This window comes from Euleptes europaea, chromosome 18, assembly GCF_029931775.1.
Source record: "Euleptes europaea isolate rEulEur1 chromosome 18, rEulEur1.hap1, whole genome shotgun sequence".
Taxonomy (NCBI): Eukaryota; Metazoa; Chordata; class Lepidosauria; order Squamata; family Sphaerodactylidae; genus Euleptes; species Euleptes europaea.
This window is the reverse complement of record NC_079329.1, coordinates 33,912,203-33,930,499: the sequence shown is the minus strand read 5'-3', so window position 1 is coordinate 33,930,499 and position 18,297 is coordinate 33,912,203. Positions and strand designations below refer to the sequence as shown.

Here is an 18,297-nt window from a genome sequence, read left to right as displayed (position 1 = left end):
GTTTTTCACACACCTCAGAACGCCCCTGGCCTTAACCCTCCCTTGTGTTTGCTTTCTGCAGGAAATGATGCGGGATTATATCCAGAAACACCCTGAGGTAAACATTGAAGAAGGAGTTCCCCGCTCCACATTGACCAAAGCCGAGCGGCAGTTGAAAGACAAGTTTGATGGGAGACCCACCAAGCCCCCTCCGTAAGTTGCTTGTACTGAGGGGAGGGGAAGCGGGTGTTTTGCTGCAGAGTTTCCCCATGTGGACAAATATAACTCTTTTCTAGAATTGTATGCTTGGGGAAGTAGAGCATCTGTTCCCACCGTAATGGCTGGCTGCTGGGGGTGGGGTGGGGTGTCATTCAGATCCTGGAGCCAGTGGTTATCGGCCCACCTCATAGAGATTCGGTGTGGAAAGGAAAGGGGTGGAGGGGTAGTCCAGTCCACACTCAATAGAGGAAGAGCAAGTTAAAAATAATTACGCAGGGTGTGGCTGTAATTTTCTCTCATGTATACGGTTGCTTCATGAAAAGAAACAGGTCTTGGTACCGGCACCTTGGTGAAGGTTCCAGATTTTGTGGGATGGTGCACTGGGCTCCCCACCCCCAGAGGTTGCCAACCAGTGATCCAAGGCTTCAAGAGGGAAAGGGAGCTGGCAGGTGCCCGCATTTCTCCTCACACCCAGGTTTATTCCAAGAGCTGCTCAGAAAGTTTGTTCTCCTTGGTTTCTCCCTCCTCCTGCCTCTTGTAAGCAGTTGTCCAAAATATTTCTGCTGTTACAACCATGATTATGCTCATGAGTAGGATCTTGTTAGCAGGTGCTTACTCATGAATATTCCTTAACTCCTGGGCAAGCTATATGCAGTGCTCCTGACCGGGGGTTTCAGTCCCTGGTTCCAATAGCGTCATGTTTCCCTATTCCTGCCAGGCAGATGCAGCTGTTGTTTACTCTACAGTTCACCCTTTGAGCGAATCCCCTGTCTTGTTCATCCTTTTCTTCTAATACGGGCCCCATTTCTGCAGCTTCAGTATAGAGGAGGCCCCCCTCAGGAGGCCCCCCCAATAAATTCCAGGCGTGTTTGGCAAACTTATTTCTTTTGGCATGTTGATGAGATGCAAAATGGGGAGGAATGTCCTATAGCTCTCTATCCCCACGCTCAACGCTGTGGTGTAGTGTATCCTTAAAATTCATTTCTGCACCTAGAACATCCAGATTCTTCACCAAGCCAATCGTAATTCTGCACCTAAGTTGCCTGATTTTTCTTAGGTTTTGTAATTTTGCCATTGGGGTTCACAAATATGGATCTGCCATTAACAACACCAAAAAACCAAAAAAAACCAACAACTGAAATTAAGTGAATGTTCGAAATTGAAAACAAGGTTTCTGCTTGACAATTTAGCAATCCATGTGAAGGATATTTTTGAGTTAGATAACTCTGCCAAAAAATTTCCCTCCTTCTAAAAAGAACTCCTAAAAAGAAAAGGGGAATGCCTCTTCTGAAATGGTGTCCATGGTGATGTATGCATCCATCATCAAAAATTAAAACAAGAAAGCCTCTTTCTCTGCAGGTTTTTTGTGTTATACATGTACGTACAGCCTGAGGTGCAGCTCTCCCTTCAAGGTTGACCAGAGAGAGGGACTGAAAACTTTAGTCCTTTTCCTCAGCTACCATCGGTCTCCCCAATAGCCCCTCTCCCCACCCTTCTGGCTATGGCTGATACTGGAGCCCAGGCGGAGGGCCCAAGAACTTCACGTAAGCTGTTGAGAACCAAGCCGAGCCCTGTCTGCGTTGCCCCTCCCTGGGTTCTGTTTCTTGGCCACTGTTGCGAAGTATAGCAGATATGGTTTTTGTGTACCTATATCAGTGGTGGCGAACCTATGGCATGCGTGCCAGAGGTGGCACTCAGAGCCTTCTCTGTGGGCACACGAGCCGTCGCCCCAGCACAGAGTTTGCCTGAGTTTGTTCCCCTGGCTGAGGAGTCTGGGGACCAGCGGTGCCTTCCCGGCTCCTCCAGGAAGTGAAGACAACAACGAACCTTCTGCCGAGGACTGGAAGAGGCAGAGCCGGGACGGGGCTGGACCGGGAGTGGGACGCCTGGGTGGCCGTCTGTGGCAGGCTGTTTGGTGACTGCAGCTCAGGGGGTTGGTGGTGAGCGCCGAACAGGGGCCCGCCTGGCGTTTGTGCTGGAGCCAAGCCCTTTGCTTAGCTCGGGTTTCCACTCTGCTCGTTCATGCAACTGAAGGTGCCTCTGAACACGTGTAGAGGGCTGTCCCCACCATCACCCCCCCCCGCATAACAGTCTTTTTTAATTCGTATGAAGATAACAGTTGGAAAAAGAACCAAACTGAAGGGGTGGGGGCTATGCTCCAGCTGCTTTCCTTCCTCGCTCGGCCACCCATGCAGGGTTTCCAACCTCCAGGTAGTAGCAGGAGATCTGCTATTTCAGTTCACCTGGAGAAAATGGCCGCTTTGGCAATTTGACTCTATGGCATTGAAGTCCCTCCCCAAACCCCACCATCCTCAGGCTCCGCCCCAAAAACCTCCCGCAGGTGGCAAAGAGGGACCTGGCAACCCCTAGCCCCATGTGGACTTCTAGCTGTGTTGGCACTTTGCAATAAATAAGTGGGTTTTGGGTTGCAGTTTGGGCACTCAGTCGCTAAAAGGTTCGCCATCACTGACCTATATCAATATTTATTTACAAAATGTATATCCCACCTTTCTGCCCTATCAGGGCCACCAAGTCAGCTCCATAGCAGCATTTGTTTTGGCTTAGGGGAACAAAAAATAATTTGGAAACAACTTTTCAGGACCTGACCCTGGCAACCCGTAGTGATGCACTTTCTTCTGGCATCAGTACAGAGCAGCTGCCCAGCTCCTCTTATGGCCACTCAAATTTTATTTGCTCGAGTTCAGATGTCTTTAGTTGCACTTCCTTTTTTCATTCACCCCACCCCCCAATTGCTGTGGGTGTCTGCTCTGCTGCTTTTCATACTGAGAGCAGCCATGACCTCTTTGTTCTGGCAAACCACTTCCTCTTCCTCTAGACCCATTTCTTCAGCACGGGTTCTCCGGGAACTTTTTACCTATCTTTTGTCTACTCTGCTAGAACTGGGAAGGTAGCCACTCACAGTTCTATTTGTTTGCAAGTTTTGACAGGCCTATAACCTCTCGCCTGGCTTCATTTTAACTGTCTTTTTCTGGAATAGAAGGAAGACCTAGGATTTATATAGTCCAGTCCGCACCATTGGTCTTGACAGAAGAATTCTGTATCTTTGTGTTTATCATTTAGTCATTTAGAAAATGTATATGCTACTTCTCCAGAGATGTCTTCAAGGCAATTCACAAAGTAAAATCAATTGCAATAAAATTATCAGTATAAACCAAACTGTAAAAATAACATTAAGCAACCCAGAAATAATATCTGTGCAGTAGCCCTCTGGCTAGAAGCAGGCCATAAAAAAAGAGAGAGAGGCTTTCTGTCAATAGTCTGGGTAAAGAAAAATGTTTTGGCCTGGAGCTTAAAGGGCTGGTAAACAGATGAACAGGGAACATCTCTCAGTGCTCAGGTTGCCTAGAGTTGGTCCACTTCAGTGAACTCTTGTTATGGACGTCAAGCTCCCACTAATAAGGGCCTCATAGAAATTGTGATCCACGACCGCCGAGCATCGGTTGGGATCAGGAGCAAAAATCACTTTGAGTGCCGATTGTATCTGCTTGTATTGTTTTATGTGAAATGTCACCTGGACCAATGGATGGGGTGGTGCTATACAAAAACATATTGTTTTAGGAACAGTTACTCTCTCTACTGCGCTGAGCTTATGGCAAACATGAAAGATGTCCCGAGCACAGAACGGATGGTGCTTTGCAGTCAGCAGTGGAAGCTACTTTCCCAGAAGGAGAAGGATGCTTATCACAAAAAGTGTGATCAGGTGAGCCAAGCAGTCTGTTGCATGCGCATTGAAAGTGGGGATTGAAAGTGTTGCTTAGTGGCTGTGTTTCCTGGCTGAATATATAGAGGGCAGTGGATTTCAGCCTTTCCACACTCAGTAACCTCCGAGCCGCAAGCGTGTCACAGGAGGTCACGTAGCATCAGTTATGTGAAAAGAAGAGGGGGTCAGAATTATGACCTTACCAGGGTCAAGACCAGAACCAGAAAAGTGTTGTGCAGAGGAAACAGAAGTTGAGTGCCAGGAGGTGTACCCTAGTGAGGAACAAGCCAACGATCAGAGCTGAGGATGATTCCTCCTCTCCACCCCTGAGTGACCTCACTTTACTGGCTTGCTGCTTTAGTAAAGGAATACATTGCCTGACACTTTACTCAGAATTTTTTTAATATAATTTTTTATTAAAATTTTTTATAACAAAACATAAAAAACAAACAAATACAGTATAAAGAAAAAAGAAAAACAACAGCAAAAAACGAAAAATGAAAAAAGAAAATATATATATAAAATTAAAACAATAAAAATACAAAGTACAAAAAAGTGTAAAAGGGTATTCATATATCGTAATTAAAACATTAATAATTACTGTATAATACCAATTAAACAAAAGTACTCTTTCCCTCCACCCACCTAAAAGTGACCCTTCACCCGACTTCCGAAGCAGTGTCTAAACAGTATTATTTACAACTAATAATACAAAAGATAAAGTTGTTAAAAAACATATTTCTATATCTCATTAATTAATACAGTAAAGTCCATTTTTGCCAACTTTTCCCAATATGAGGTGGCCTTAAGCCATGTTATTTTAAATTCTTCCATATCTTTTCCATGTAGAAACTCGGTTAATTTGGCCATCCTCATATTTCCATACTTTAGCTATCACAATTCTTGCAGCAGCAAAACTATATTGACAAATAATTCTATCCTGGTCCGTCAAGTTTTTTGGTGGGATTCCCAATAAACAAAATGTTGTTTCCTTTTTACTCTGCTGTTAATCAAATTATTCGTTTCCCTTAATACTTTTTTCCAAAAAATTTTAATTTTTTTACACAGCATATATGTTTCTCTTTCCTTTCCACATTTCCAGCATATTCCCTTATCTCCTCTATTCATCTTAGCTATCATAATACATTTCCAGCATATTCCCTTATCTCCTCTATTCATCTTAGCTATCATAATTGGAGTTATATGCCATCTATAAAACATTTTATATAAGTTTTCTCTAATCTCATTGGTTATTGTAAATTTAAATTCCCTCTTCCATAAATTTTCCCATATAACCAAATCAATATTAAATCCCAACTTTACTCAGAAATTGACTTTAATGTACTGATACATTAAAATCTACTTTTGTTTTTTTGTTTTGTTTTGTTTCTGCATCTTGTTTGGGTAGCTACCAGCTCAGTCGTACCTAAAAGCTAAATTCTCCTTCACTTTTCTCTTGCTGCCCTTCTACACAGCAAAGTCCTGTCCCCCCCAGGCAACTATGTAGGGCCTCATGTCCCACTTGAGGGGCCTGGCCCTTGGACTTAGGGCTACTGCAGTTTAGCCCTTCATTGAGAGGTTGCAAACAAGTTGAATTGGTGGCAGGCACAAACCCGGCTTGTGCGTCAGCCTTGTGTTCTGCTTTCCTCTTTCCCCTTGTGTGGCTTGCTGAGACTGAATGCGGGAGAGCCATCAATGAACTACAGTCTCTGTGGTATCTCTGTGTAGGTAACTGTGTGAACAGGTTTGCTTCTTTGCCTTTGGGATTCTTACCCATGGTTTAATCCTGTTTAAAAACTCTGTTTACTAGCAAAGAAACTAGCAAAGTTATTTGGAGACTTCCATTTTACAGTCTTGGTGCGCCACATGAGCAGAGGGGAAAGGGGATGGAGTGCATAGACCGATGATAAGTCGGGCGTGTGCCTGTCGCAAACTAGCTGTGATTTAATCTGTGGTTTGTTTGTGAAGTGTGAATGGAGCCTAAAGTTGGCTTTGGTTGCATTTACACGTTTTCCTGCTGAGACCAGATTCATTTGCCTCTGCTTGGTTACATGGTATGAGAATGGCTTCTGTTGATTTGGCTGTCTCTTCCAGACGTGTACAAAATGTCCATTTTCTGCGGGGTGTCAGCAGGGTGCAAAGGAACCCCAGTAGCCCCAGTGCTGCTAGACAGCAGCTGCATGAAATTCAGTTAAAAGGAGGATTGTCAGCATCGGGCACAAACCACAGCTGGTTTGCTTGCAACGCTCCTTATTTGCTCCTCCTGCCTCCTCTAGCACATACTGCTTGACTAAAAACTTTGCAGTCTGATCACATTCTAGTTTGGTATGCCTTCCGACTGCAGGTGCCAAAGCAAACTGGAGTCAGATCTAGAATCGTCCTCCTTCCCCCATGCCAAACAACCCTTTCCTTTGATAGTTTAAGGTTGCTGTCCCATGCATGTCTCCTGGTTTAGAGAGACTCACCGACTATTGAGCATTGTTCCACCCTCCACCTCTGGAGAGAGTCCAACATGGAGAATTGGAGAAAATAGAGCTCCGGTTTGCAATTGCCTTGCTGCTGGGACAGGTTTGGCCCCCAGGGAGTGAGCTGTGCTTTATCTCTTCCCGGCCCCTCTTAGCCAGCTACCAAAATTCTGTTGCTCCTGCTGTTCCACACTTCTGTTTCATATCTGGGGGAGGCGGGGGGGATGCCGTCAGTCACAGCTGACTTATGGTGACCACATAGCGCCCTTGAGGCAATAGATGTTCAGAGGGTGGTTTGCCATGGCCTGCCTCCATGTGGACTGAGACAGTTCTGAGAGAACTGCAATTGGCCCAAGGCCATCCAGCAAGCTTCATGTCCTGCAAATGTCTCAGTGTTTGGGTCAGTCAATCTGGGCTGGAAACAGAGCAGGAGGTGAGAAACGTTCGCGGTGCGCCTTCGGGAGCTGACTTTTTTTAATGGTTTTGTCTATGCAGAGAAAGAAAGACTACGAAATTGAGCTCCTGCGTTTTCTGGAGGTGAGTCTGTCCCTGAGAATTGTGCCATGCCCCTCCCCCGTTCCCCAAGGTGTTTTTGGTTTTGTTTTTGTTGTTTGGGCTGTTTTGATTGCCTCTGTAGGGTGGCCCAGCTAGGAAGACAGGTTTGAATAGGGGTGGTTGGGGCAAGGCAGTGCTGAAAGAATTTATTGTGGACAAATGCGCGATCCGTGTAGGGCCAAAATCAATGATGTAACACCAATCAAGGCCTTGTACAAAAAAGATAACTGGGCATGTTTCAGCCGAAGCTGAACGCTTTGGGACCCAGTACATAGCGTGGGAGTAATTGATGCACTGCTGAGGAAAAACTGGTGAGTCTAGTCAGAAACTGGTTGGGAAACTGGTTGGGAGACTTTGAGTAAGAGCAGGATTGTCTGTACCGTTACCTAAACAGTACAATGAACACATGAAGCTGCCTTAAACGGATTCCGATCCTTGGTCCATCAAAGTCAGTATTGTCTACTCAGACTGGCAGCGGCTCTCCGGGGTCTCAGGCAGGGGTCTTTCACATCACCTACTTGCCTGGTTCCTTTTTAACTGGAGATGCCGGGGATTGAACCTGGGACCTTCTGCATGCCAAGCAGAAGCTCTACCACTGAGCCACAGCCCCTCCCCATTCTTAACTCTCTGAAATAAATCTGGCTGAATAGTATTAATTGATCTTTAGGTGCCTTTTGAAGGGAGGGGCCGTGGCTCAGTGGTAGAGCATTTGCTTGGCACGCAGAAGGTCCCAGGTTCAATCCCCGGCATCTCCGCTTAAAGGGACTAGGCAATTAGGTGATGTGAAAGACTTCTGCCTGAGACCCTGGAGAGCCGCTGCCAGTCTGGGTAGACAATACTGACTTTGATGGACCCAGGGTCTAATTTAGTATAAGGTGGCTTCATGTGCTTTGGGCAGAGTGTGATTTATAAGCCTGCTGAGGGATGCCATTTAACCCCCAAGATCTCCCCCCACCAGACTCTAGAAGTCCTTAGGAGCTTCAGCAAGCTAATTTCCCCCTCTCCCTTCCCCCCCCTCTTAACTGATTCACAATCAGTGGGTTGGATCCAACCGTCATTTCTTCTAGTTTAAGGAGCCTTCCTCTAACGGAAGAGCCACTTAAGTTGGAGGAAAGTCTCCTTAGACTGGAGGAAGACTTCAAACTTGAGCCAAAAGGAAAGGTAGGGCATAAATATTTTAATAAATAAAGTTTGCTCAATAGAGTTGGTAGCATTGGGGTAGGATCCACCCCGACATTCTGTGTCTCCTGGAGTATATTTAGTCCTATTGGGCTGTTGCAGGGTCAGAGCAAGGTATTTTTCTAAATACTTGCAAAATTCCTCCAAATATGTAGAGAACCCTGCCTTGCTATGGGTTGCCTGTTTTGCCACCTTTGTGATTGGTACAGGGGCCAGATACTTTACTGCTAGACATAGGGTGTTCATTTTTTTCCTGAAGACTTGCAAGGTGATCCGGCACTGATTTATATTAATGAGGCTGCAACTGAAAAAGGCCATATTTCCTTCCATACTAAAATCTTGCCTTATGTATTGAGGGTTTTCTAAGCATGCCCTGCTTAACAGAAGCCAATGGAAGGGAGAAGAGGCACATACATGTGGAAGCAGGTTCAAGGTAGACATTGCACCAAATCAAGTGCACAGGTTTCCAGATCTTCTTCCTTGTTTCTTGGGGATGAAATCTTGGCAAACCAGCACAATGTGTAATACTCTCCTGAGAAGCTGAAACTATCAGGAGGAAGTGGACACCCTTTTTCTCCACTACCTAAAGCAGTGGTCCTCAGAGTAGTACTTGTGGGCACTCTGTTGACAGCTTGCTGTGTTTCCTGGTGTCCACTTAAGCAAAGAGCCAATCCTGACTTTCCTCTATCTCATTGGAGCAGGAGGTACTTTAGAAGAGCCCAGGAGGATATCATCTTTGTGTCTGCCCGAAGCAGCCGTTTTGGAAATGCAAGCAGCCATTTTGGAAAGGCCTGCCTCCTTCATAGGAGCATACTTTGCTTGGAACCTGTCACACACTTGCGTGAAGATGGTGCCCAATTCTGTGTGCTTCAGCTTTCTCTAAGGGTGTGGGGTAGAGAGCACCCAAAATAGCCTAAAGCAGGGATATGACATAAACATCACTTGATCGGGCTGGGCCATGCCTCACCATCCCAGATTGAGAGTGGAAGGGGGTGGCTGCCTCAGCTGGCTTGTGGGCCGGATAAGAGCTCTCAAGGGGCTGGATCTGGCCGTTGGCCCTTATGTTTGACATCCCTGGTTTAGAGTCTAAGAAGCCAGAATTTATGCTTATTTTCCCGCCCAAATGTAGAGCCTACCCGAAGAAGAACAGCAGAGGGTTCTGGGAGAGGAGAAGATGCTAGGAGTGAACAAGAAAGGTGCTACCAGCCCTGCCTCTAAGAAGTCCTCACCAGATGCCAGCAAGGTGAGCAGCCCATACCCCATAGGCGCAGGGGGCGGGGATTGAGGCAACTGTGAGATTGTGTGTGCGTGGGCTATTTTGCATTGAAGCAGTGGGGTGAATCCTTTGCCTTTTAAACCAGCCTCAAGACTTCATTTAGAATGGCTGCTGAACTAACTTGGGAAGTTTTAGTAAAGAGGACAACCCAAAAAAATCCACATTTAAGATTGCCTTTTTATTTTATTTTTAAAAAAGTAGAGCTGTCTGCAGACTTTAAAGAGTTTTGAGTTTAATAATAATGTCTTGTATTAAGTTAAAATAATTTTGCATATGGCTAAAAATCCAGTGCAGATTTTTTTGCAATACTGAAGGAAGTGTGAAATTTAAAAAGTTACACACATTGTTAGATATAAAAGCCCATTTAAAGTATTTCTTTTTCATTCCCTTTTTGTTCCAGTCATGTGCCAGAGCCCAAATAGTCTCAAAAGATAACTGTGCTTTTAACTTTCAGCCCCACCAAACTGATATTTGATCTCTGCTAAAAATCAGCCCGTGTTCATTAATCTGCAAACGATTTACTAGAGTCATCTTCTGGTTAATATTGGCTACCCTAAGAAGACCTACCCACCTGCACACTCATCCTAGTTTTTGCTTTTTAATTTATTTTTCAATAACTTAAAAAAAAAGCGAACTGGGAGTTCCACAACCACGAGTCCCTTTGTCCTCTTTAACAGGGAGGTTCTGAGAAACCCAAACGGCCCGTTTCCGCTATGTTTATCTTCTCGGAGGAGAAACGCAAGCAGCTGCAGGAGGAGCGACCCGAACTGTCGGAGAGTGAACTGACCCGGCTGCTGGCGCGGATGTGGAATGATCTTTCCGAGAAAAAAAAGGTTGTTTAATCAATAATGCACATTCTCCTTCACCATATTTTTTGAGGGGGAGGTTTTGAGGGAGCAGGTACTCCTGGGTGTCTCAAAGTCAGATGGAAGCTTTTTATTCTGTTGACTTAGATGAAACCAGGATCCTGACCCTCTGCCTCCCCTTAAAACATTTTTTCTGCTAGAAGCCTGCGGAAGGTTCTAGAACATTCCAGAACCTTCTGTTTCTTCTAGAAGGCACCAGCAGCTTCGTCACAGTCTGGGCGCTCCTACCATCCCATCTTGCGTTATCTCTGCTCATTTTTCTTAGTTTGGGTGGGGGGACGGGGAGGGAAGGGGATGGAAGCTAGACCTCAACAGTACTTCCACTTGGTGCAGAAATGGGCAAAACGAGGGATCCATTACACATTATAGTTCGCCACCCATCTCCCAATGCATCTTGCACAAAGCCAAAAAGGAGAGGTCTTGAGGCTGGGGGAAAGGTGTTGTGGGGGTCGGCTTTGGGGAAGTAGTTGTACACCATAGTATGGATTTGATAGAGGTTCCATTTGAATTTAGTTTGTTTTGATGGGGGTGGACACATTTCTTAAAGGCAGGCTTTGAATAGATATGGACAGCCTTGTACTGGGTGTACAATCCTGTTGTGCGCCAGCGGTCTGCGTCCATCCCTCCACATGCTGATTAGAATTGACCCACGCTGGACTGGAAGCCAGAGGGAGTGGTAAGATTTTCCTTCCTCATTGGCAGGTGCTGGGCTTTGTATGGAGATTGTCGTGTTTATCTTTTGCCAGCTACTTTGACTCATTTATATTAGAAAGGTAGTATATAAATAAGCTCAGTAAACCAGTTGATCACATGGTTCTGTTCTGTGATAAATTATTATTTTATAATTGTTATAAATTATTATTTAATAGAGCCAGTGTGGTGTAGTGGTTAAAAGCGGTGGACTCTTCTTCTTACCCTTTGGTTCTTGTAAAATTTAGAATATGTAGGAGCAAAAAGAAGAAGAATCACGCTGCTAGATCAAATCAGTGGACTATTTATCTTGCCCCGTATCTTGTTTCACACAGCGGCTGGCCAGCTGCCCTTGGAAGGCCTACAAGCAGAGCGCAAAGCTTTTCCCTTTCCCTCTCCTGGGGATTTACTCTGAACAGGGAGGGTTTCGTTTATTCATCATGGCTAGCAGCCACTGATGTACTTTCCTTCATGAATTTATCTAACCCTCTTTTAAGGCCGTCTTAAGTTATTGACTGCCCTAACTTGGATGGCCCAGGCTAGCCCAATCTCATCAGATCTTGGAAGCTTAGCTTCCTGACCCCTTGGCTCTGGCAAAATACATGCCTGATTTCGGTTTCAACCCCACAAACAGCGCAATCCTATGCAGAGTTACTTCGAATGGGTTTAGACTGGAGTAACTGTTCAGGATCACACTGAAAGGATGCTGCTTTTTACAAGAGATATGTAGAAGTATGTGCACATTGCTGTGTTTTTCACTTTCCGACACTTTTCGTTGACCTGCATTTGACATCATCGAACCTCACTTTTATTACTACAGCTGTTTACTAGTGCAAGAAACTGTACCTCCCAGAAGTAAAGCCTTAGAGTTGTATTCACAGTAAATGTGGCTGCCCCTGTAGCCTGATCATGTTTTTTGAATACTTCCAAAATATTAATTAAGCAAAATATTGCGTAACAAACTATGTCTTATGTAACACATTAATCTAATAACAGATAATAGAATTGAATATATGAGTTATTCAAATCTCAGATTATCTATTTGGCTCCAGCAAATTAATGAAAGCACACAGTTTTTATTTACATATTACAAGGTTTTGTGACTTGCTTTATCTGTATCCAAAAACTCAAAACTGTTGGACAGCCAGTTTGTTAGTTCCAGAGCTGACTATATATGTCTGCCTCAATAAATAAACAGACTGAAGCATTCTCCAGCCAATGTGTCCTGCTATGAAAGTAACCTATTTTCAGCCAGTATGCAGACTGGACCACCATTTCTTTCTTCTTAGAATTCTCTGCCTCCATACACTGCTTACCAGCACAACCAATGCAACTGTGTTGGCAAAATATATATATATCGGTATCAGTTTCATGTCTTGCTTGAAGCAAAAAGTTTGAACACCCAGTGTGGGGTCATCCTTGTGCTTACTGGGGAATTTGCTTTTTCCTTCACCCCCAAAGCCCTGTTACTCAAGGTGTCCAGACCTCTCTCCTGACTGGTTCTCTTGTAGGGGAGATGAGCTGGGGGAAATGTGTTGACTGCCAACTGTACTGTTGACTCAAATGACACAAATGCATGAGGTAGCACATTGTTCTGGTCACGTTGAGTCATTTGCCTGGAAGCCTCCATGTTGTGGAGGGTTTGAGGGCATGTTTGAGAGTATGTAGTTCACATGAAGCTACATCTGTCGGGCCTCAGTGTTGTGCAAACTGAGAAGGTACTCTAGACTATGCCCAATTTTGGCCTGCAAGAAAGGTGTCTGAACCTTCCACTGGTACTAATCTTTTCATTGAAGAAACCCTAGTATGCTTTGTCAAGATCACCGGCTAAAGACCAATGTGATAAAAGTATTCAAGCATCGCATCAACCTGAGTTTTTTCTCCCTCCCTTGACCAGCCCTGGTTACCACAAGGACTACTCAGAATTTGACCATGTGTTTTTATTTTCTGGCCTAGGCAAAGTACAAAGCTCGAGAGGCTGCCCTGAAAGCCCAGACAGAGAAGAAGCACGCTTCTGACAAGGAGGACCGCGGCAAACTTCCTGAGTCGCCCAAGACAGCTGAGGAGATATGGCAGCAAAGTGTCATTGGAGATTATCTTGCCCGCTTCAAGGTAAAAGAGTGGGAGGGGGAGTAAACATTGGAGTTATCATCCAAGGAGACAGACTGAATCTTTTCTGTGCTGAATATTTTGGTGAATAGAACAGTGATTTGAAAAAACACTTGTAGAAAAGCTTCTTCAGGATCAAGAGAGCTCATCCTGAGGCAGCTTGGACATCTCAGCATCCGGCCTAGTGGTCTGAAGGACTTTACCATACATCAAATGAGTGATCATCACAATTCTGAGTGGCCAAAGATCCTATTGAAAAACAACTCTTTAAAAAGAAAAGAATTGGTGTAAATAATAATTATAGTGGATCAGTCAGTGGTCTCAACCTGAAAGAAATATTCCTGTGGCTAGGTGGGATGTGGACGGAACACAAGCAGAGTTCTTAGCATATTCCCTGTAATGTTTAACTAATTCAAAGGTCTCCAACTCTGTTGAGCCTGTGGACACATGAAATGTTGAGAAAGGCTAGTGAGTGTCATCACAAAATGGCTGCCGTGAGAAGGGGGAGTCAGTCACAAAATGGCTGCTGTGGTTGGCCAGTCACAAAATGTTTGGAGTTTTCAGGCCAAATATCTTGTTAAGATGGCAGCTGTTTCCGAATAGGTGCCTGCCTGAGAAGGTGTTGAGTCACCTGCTCCAAAGGAAAGCCAGGGTGGGCTCTGATTTGAGGAAGAAGCAAGTGGGCACTGGGAAATACATCAGTGGACACCATAGTGCCCATGGGGGCCATATTGAGGATCACTGATATATATAATCTAATTCCTGTTCTTTACCTAGAACAAGCAACAATGAATTGCCTTTACCAACAAGTTTCATAGAATCCTTTGGCTTGCTTGGCCAGTGATTAATTAAATGGTGTGGCTTTACTCCTCATGGAATCTGACAGCCCTTTGCCCTAGGTCTGGACTTCTCTACTTTTATTCAAATCCATAGCCTTTTTTAATATGATCTTTGCAGGACTCCAGATGCCCAGTGTCTCTAGAACTGTCTTCCATGGAGGTTTAGCACAGTCTGAGAACCTTTTAGCCTTTTAAAAAGCACTATTTGTGTATAAGCAATACTTATGGATAATAGTAATAACAATTAGAATCATAGAGTTGGAAGGGACCACAAGGGACATCTAGTCCAGCCCCCTGCACAATGCAGGAAATTCACAACTACCTCCCCCACACACCGCCACTGACCCATACTCCGTGTCCAGGAGATGGCCAAGATTCCCTCCTTCTCATTATCTGCCTAAAGTCATAGAATCAGCATTGTTGACAGATGGCCATCTAGCCTCTGCTTCAAAACCTCCGGGGAAGGAATGCTTACCACCTCCTGAGGAAGCCTGTTCCACTGAGGAACCGCTCTAACTGTTAGAAAATTCTTCCTAATATCTAGGAAGAAAATTCTTCCGAATGTCTAGGAATGTCTAATGCATTCTAAGGAACACAAATAGGGTTATGGTTGGGAACATTCTCACAAGATTTTAGACGTTATCATCTTTGGGGGGAATAAAAAAGGGGGGCAAGGAATTTAGTTCTGTATCTAGATGGGATGTAGACAATACAGAAAAGACCCAAATTGTGCCTGAATAAACCCGGGTTCAAATGGAGGGGGGATGTCCCTAAGAAGGTTGGTGTGTGACGTTCTCAGGTGGAGAAAATGAGTTGTGGCTGATACTATGGGGAAGCATTGTGAACTCTGCAAAGGAATACTCTGTAGAGTCCTTTATGGTGTATATTAATTTCCGGTCCTGCCTTAGAATGACAGAGGAAAAGCACTAAAAGCCATGGAAACCACCTGGAATAACATGGAGAAAAAGGAGAAGCTGATGTGGATCAAGAAAGCAGCAGAGGATCAGAAACGATACGAGGTTGGTATCAGATTGCCCCCTCCCTCAGTTATGGTTTATTTATGTTGGATGTGGTTGCCCTGAATGCAGCATTTGAGTTGTATTTATTGCTGCAATTCTGTAGGAGCAGAGGGGGAAACGCGGTGTGTCACAGGGCACAGAATACAGCTTTATGAGTCCCTCATCTTTCATTTTTGAAAGACGTTTCTAGTTCTCATGGCTGCAAAGAAATGCTTGGAAGTACACAGGCAATGCCTGTAGTCAGCTGAGAAGTCAGAGGTGGTAATAAGATGCACAGAGAATGGGAGCAAAGTTTCAGGCCACGTGTAACCTCCTTCCCCTCCCGTGACTGCCAAAACGGCAATAATGTGAAATAGTAAAAACAACTTTTTCTTGATGCAGACTTTGGATTTGTGTGACGACACATACTGGGAGATGGAAGGGGCATAGTGCATACACAGCCCTGAAAATAATTCTCTGTGTTACAGTTGTGAGTGGATTTCAGGTATTTGCTGCAGATTTGTATATACTGCAGATTGAAAGGTTTAACATCCAGGGCAGGCTACTAGTTCTCATGGCTGTGGAGGAAAGCTGAGATGTGGCCTGGTTTGAGGGCTCAGAGGGATTTGAGGCAGGAGAGAAAGAAGAACAGCTCTTTAGGGTTCCTTCTGTCTCTTCTAATGAGTTGAAGGTCTCTCAGCCTTGTCATTCCTTGTTATTTTTCTCACAGCGGGAATTGAGTGAGATGAGAGCGCCACCCTGTTCAACAAATGCCTCCAAGAAGATGAAATTCCAGGGTGAGCCAAAGAAACCCCCCATGTGAGTACTGGCGTTCTTTGGGAAGGGTTGGGTGGGTAGTTTAATAAATATAGGTGAGTCAGAAGGAAAGGTTGGGGTTTGTGATGATAATGCTTGGGGAAAGTATTTCTTTCTGCCTTTCAACCAAAACTTTCTGGGTCATTTGCAAAATAAACTTTAAACAATAACAAAATCTTAGCGTAAAACATGCTGAAGTCAAAAACAAAACACTTTAAAAAAAGCAGCAGAATAACTTTTAAAAGGATTTAACGCCAGAAAAAGCTTGCCAGAGCTAAGGCTCAAAGGAGACAGATAGGCCTCAAACTCTTAAACTTAAGAGTTTAAAAAAAAAGATGCATTTTGGCCTGGCACCTAAAGAAAGGAAAGTAGGCACCAGGTAAGCCACAATTTCAATGGATTTTTTAATTATAATTTTTTGTTAATGTTACCCATGCTGAGTCAAAGAGCAAGAGTCCAGTAGCACCTTCAAGACTAACAACATTTCTGGCAGGGTATGAGCTTTCATGGTCCACAGCTTCAGATACCACATGTGGCTCATGAAAGCTCATACCCTGCCAGAAATTTTGTTAGTCTTTTGGGTGCTACTGGATTTTTGCTCTTTTCTGCTGCTATTGACAGGCTAACCCTAACATGGCTACCCATCGTGATCCACCTTGAATCAAGTTTGGGAGGAAGGCAGGCTAAAAAATGCTCCAATAAATGAAAATAACAGGAAGAGGAATCGAATTTGGTTGTCTGGGACCTGTGAAGAAGCATTCACAGTAGGCCCTGCCATCCCTCTTCCCTCCCAAAATGTACTCAAACCCTCTCTCATGCGTCACTTTGCCAGGAACGGGTATCAGAAGTTCTCTCAGGAGCTGCTCTCAAATGGTGAACTCAACCACCTTCCTCTGAAGGAGCGGATGGTGGAGATTGGTAGCCGCTGGCAGCGCATCTCTCAGAGCCAGAAGGAGCAATATAAGAAGCTGGCAGAAGAGCAGCAGAAACAGTATAAAGTGCTCCTGGATATGTGGCTGAAGGTGAGGCCTTTGGTGGGGGAAGGAAGGCAGGCAGATGCTTCTGGGGAACTCCAGCCTGACCTCTTGCTTTTGCTCGTCAACACCAAATATCTCCGATACCCTGTGTGAATTTTTAATTTTTTTGCAAAATCCTCCATCCTGTGAACTGTCCAGCATTATTCATGTAAAAAGTGTCCTCCTTTTCCTTAGACCTTGTCAGAAGTGTCACTCTGGGTCCTTCCCTCAACCGAAGCCAAATTTCCGCTTCCCTCACAGTGTCTGTGTATGGGTTTGCGTTCCTCTCAGACCTTAGAATGGGGTTAATAGTTAAAAGGGCAAAAATCACAGAATGTCAGAAAACGCAAAAAGTCCAGATTCAGGTGCTGGTAGGAATCTGGCTGAAGAAACTGGGTTAAAAATTTTCACTTTTCTTTCCTCCCTCCCCTTGATGCATCTTTTAATCTTGGATTTTCTCCCCCCCCTCCTGTTTGTTCTACAGAGTTTGTCACCACAAGAGAGAGCTGCCTACAAAGAGCATACATCCAATGTGAGTACCTTGTACACACTTTGAAGGTGGTTTGGGGTTTGGGGAGATAGTCATTTATGGAAACAGCAAGGCTACTTCTTGAAAAGGAGCCATAGCTCTGTGACAAAGAAGACTTCATTTGTACACCTGAAGTGTCATGTTCCAGGCTCTTGAGTGCTTGCAGAGTTGAATTCAAGACCTGCGGTCAGTCAGGAATGGCAGTTCTGAAACAGAGACCAGAGATCTTTGTCTGATGATTGCCAACATGGCAGCCACGTGGTGTAGAACCAGCGTGGTGTAGTGGTTAGAAGAGGTGGACTCTAATCTGGAGAACCAGGTTTGATTCCACACGCCTTCACATAAAGCCTGCTGGGTGACCTTGAGCCAGTCACATTCTCTCAGAACTCTTTTGACCTCACTTACCTAACAAGGTGCCTGTTGTGGGGAGGGTAAGGGGAGGTGATTGTAAGCCACTTTGAGACTCCTTTCGGTGGAGAAAAGCTGGGTACAAAAACCAACTCCTCTTCTTGTTTGCTAAATTTTGGAGATTAAATTGAAAGGGTTGTGAATGGAACAGAAAAAAACTGGGAGTTTCAGGTGACTCCCTATCAGGTCACTGACTAGCAAAGCACTGAGGTAGGTGCCCAGGTAGGCACAGAGGTGTGCTCTCTGCTTGGCCACAGATGTCTTGACCTTCCTTATGTCTCTGGACTTGGCAGCCTTTCCCCTTGAGTCTGTGCAGAGAGCAAATCCTCCCCTTTCTTTGGAAACGGAAAGCAAAGCGCTGACATCTCTCCCTCCCAGCAGACATTTTGCTTGGGCTCCCCTCCCACAGTGGCCATTTTGTAGAAGCTCACACCACTATTTTCACGTTTTATTTCTCTCAGCTGGTAGTGATAAGGGAGTTACACTCTCTGTAGGTAAATTGATTCTTTCTGCTCTTTAAAAACAGGAGTTTGTATGTATCATCTAAGCCTGGAGATTGAACTTTTTAAAAAAATGAATAATTTGGGACTTGTTTTTTGATTCACCCACATGTTTTGGCACAGAGGCGCTCA

General features: G+C 44.7%; 1 protein-coding gene across 4 annotated transcripts in view; it reads left to right on the top strand.

The window, feature by feature from the left end:
- UBTF (upstream binding transcription factor) overlaps window positions 1-18,297 on the top strand; it is a 51,484-nt gene that overhangs the window by 28,796 nt on the left and 4,391 nt on the right. For 3 of the 4 annotated variants that reach the window (XM_056863191.1, XM_056863190.1, XM_056863193.1), the window contains 10 exons: window positions 62-192; window positions 3,778-3,919; window positions 6,880-6,921; window positions 9,248-9,361; window positions 10,072-10,227; window positions 12,907-13,062; window positions 14,807-14,917; window positions 15,627-15,715; window positions 16,545-16,734; window positions 17,213-17,260. In XM_056863191.1, the coding sequence (XP_056719169.1) occupies window positions 62-192; window positions 3,778-3,919; window positions 6,880-6,921; window positions 9,248-9,361; window positions 10,072-10,227; window positions 12,907-13,062; window positions 14,807-14,917; window positions 15,627-15,715; window positions 16,545-16,734; window positions 17,213-17,260 (1,179 nt within the window). The remainder of the gene's footprint in view (window positions 1-61; window positions 193-3,777; window positions 3,920-6,879; window positions 6,922-9,247; window positions 9,362-10,071; window positions 10,228-12,906; window positions 13,063-14,806; window positions 14,918-15,626; window positions 15,716-16,544; window positions 16,735-17,212; window positions 17,261-18,297) is intronic. The other variant, XM_056863192.1, reaches the window with a different exon arrangement.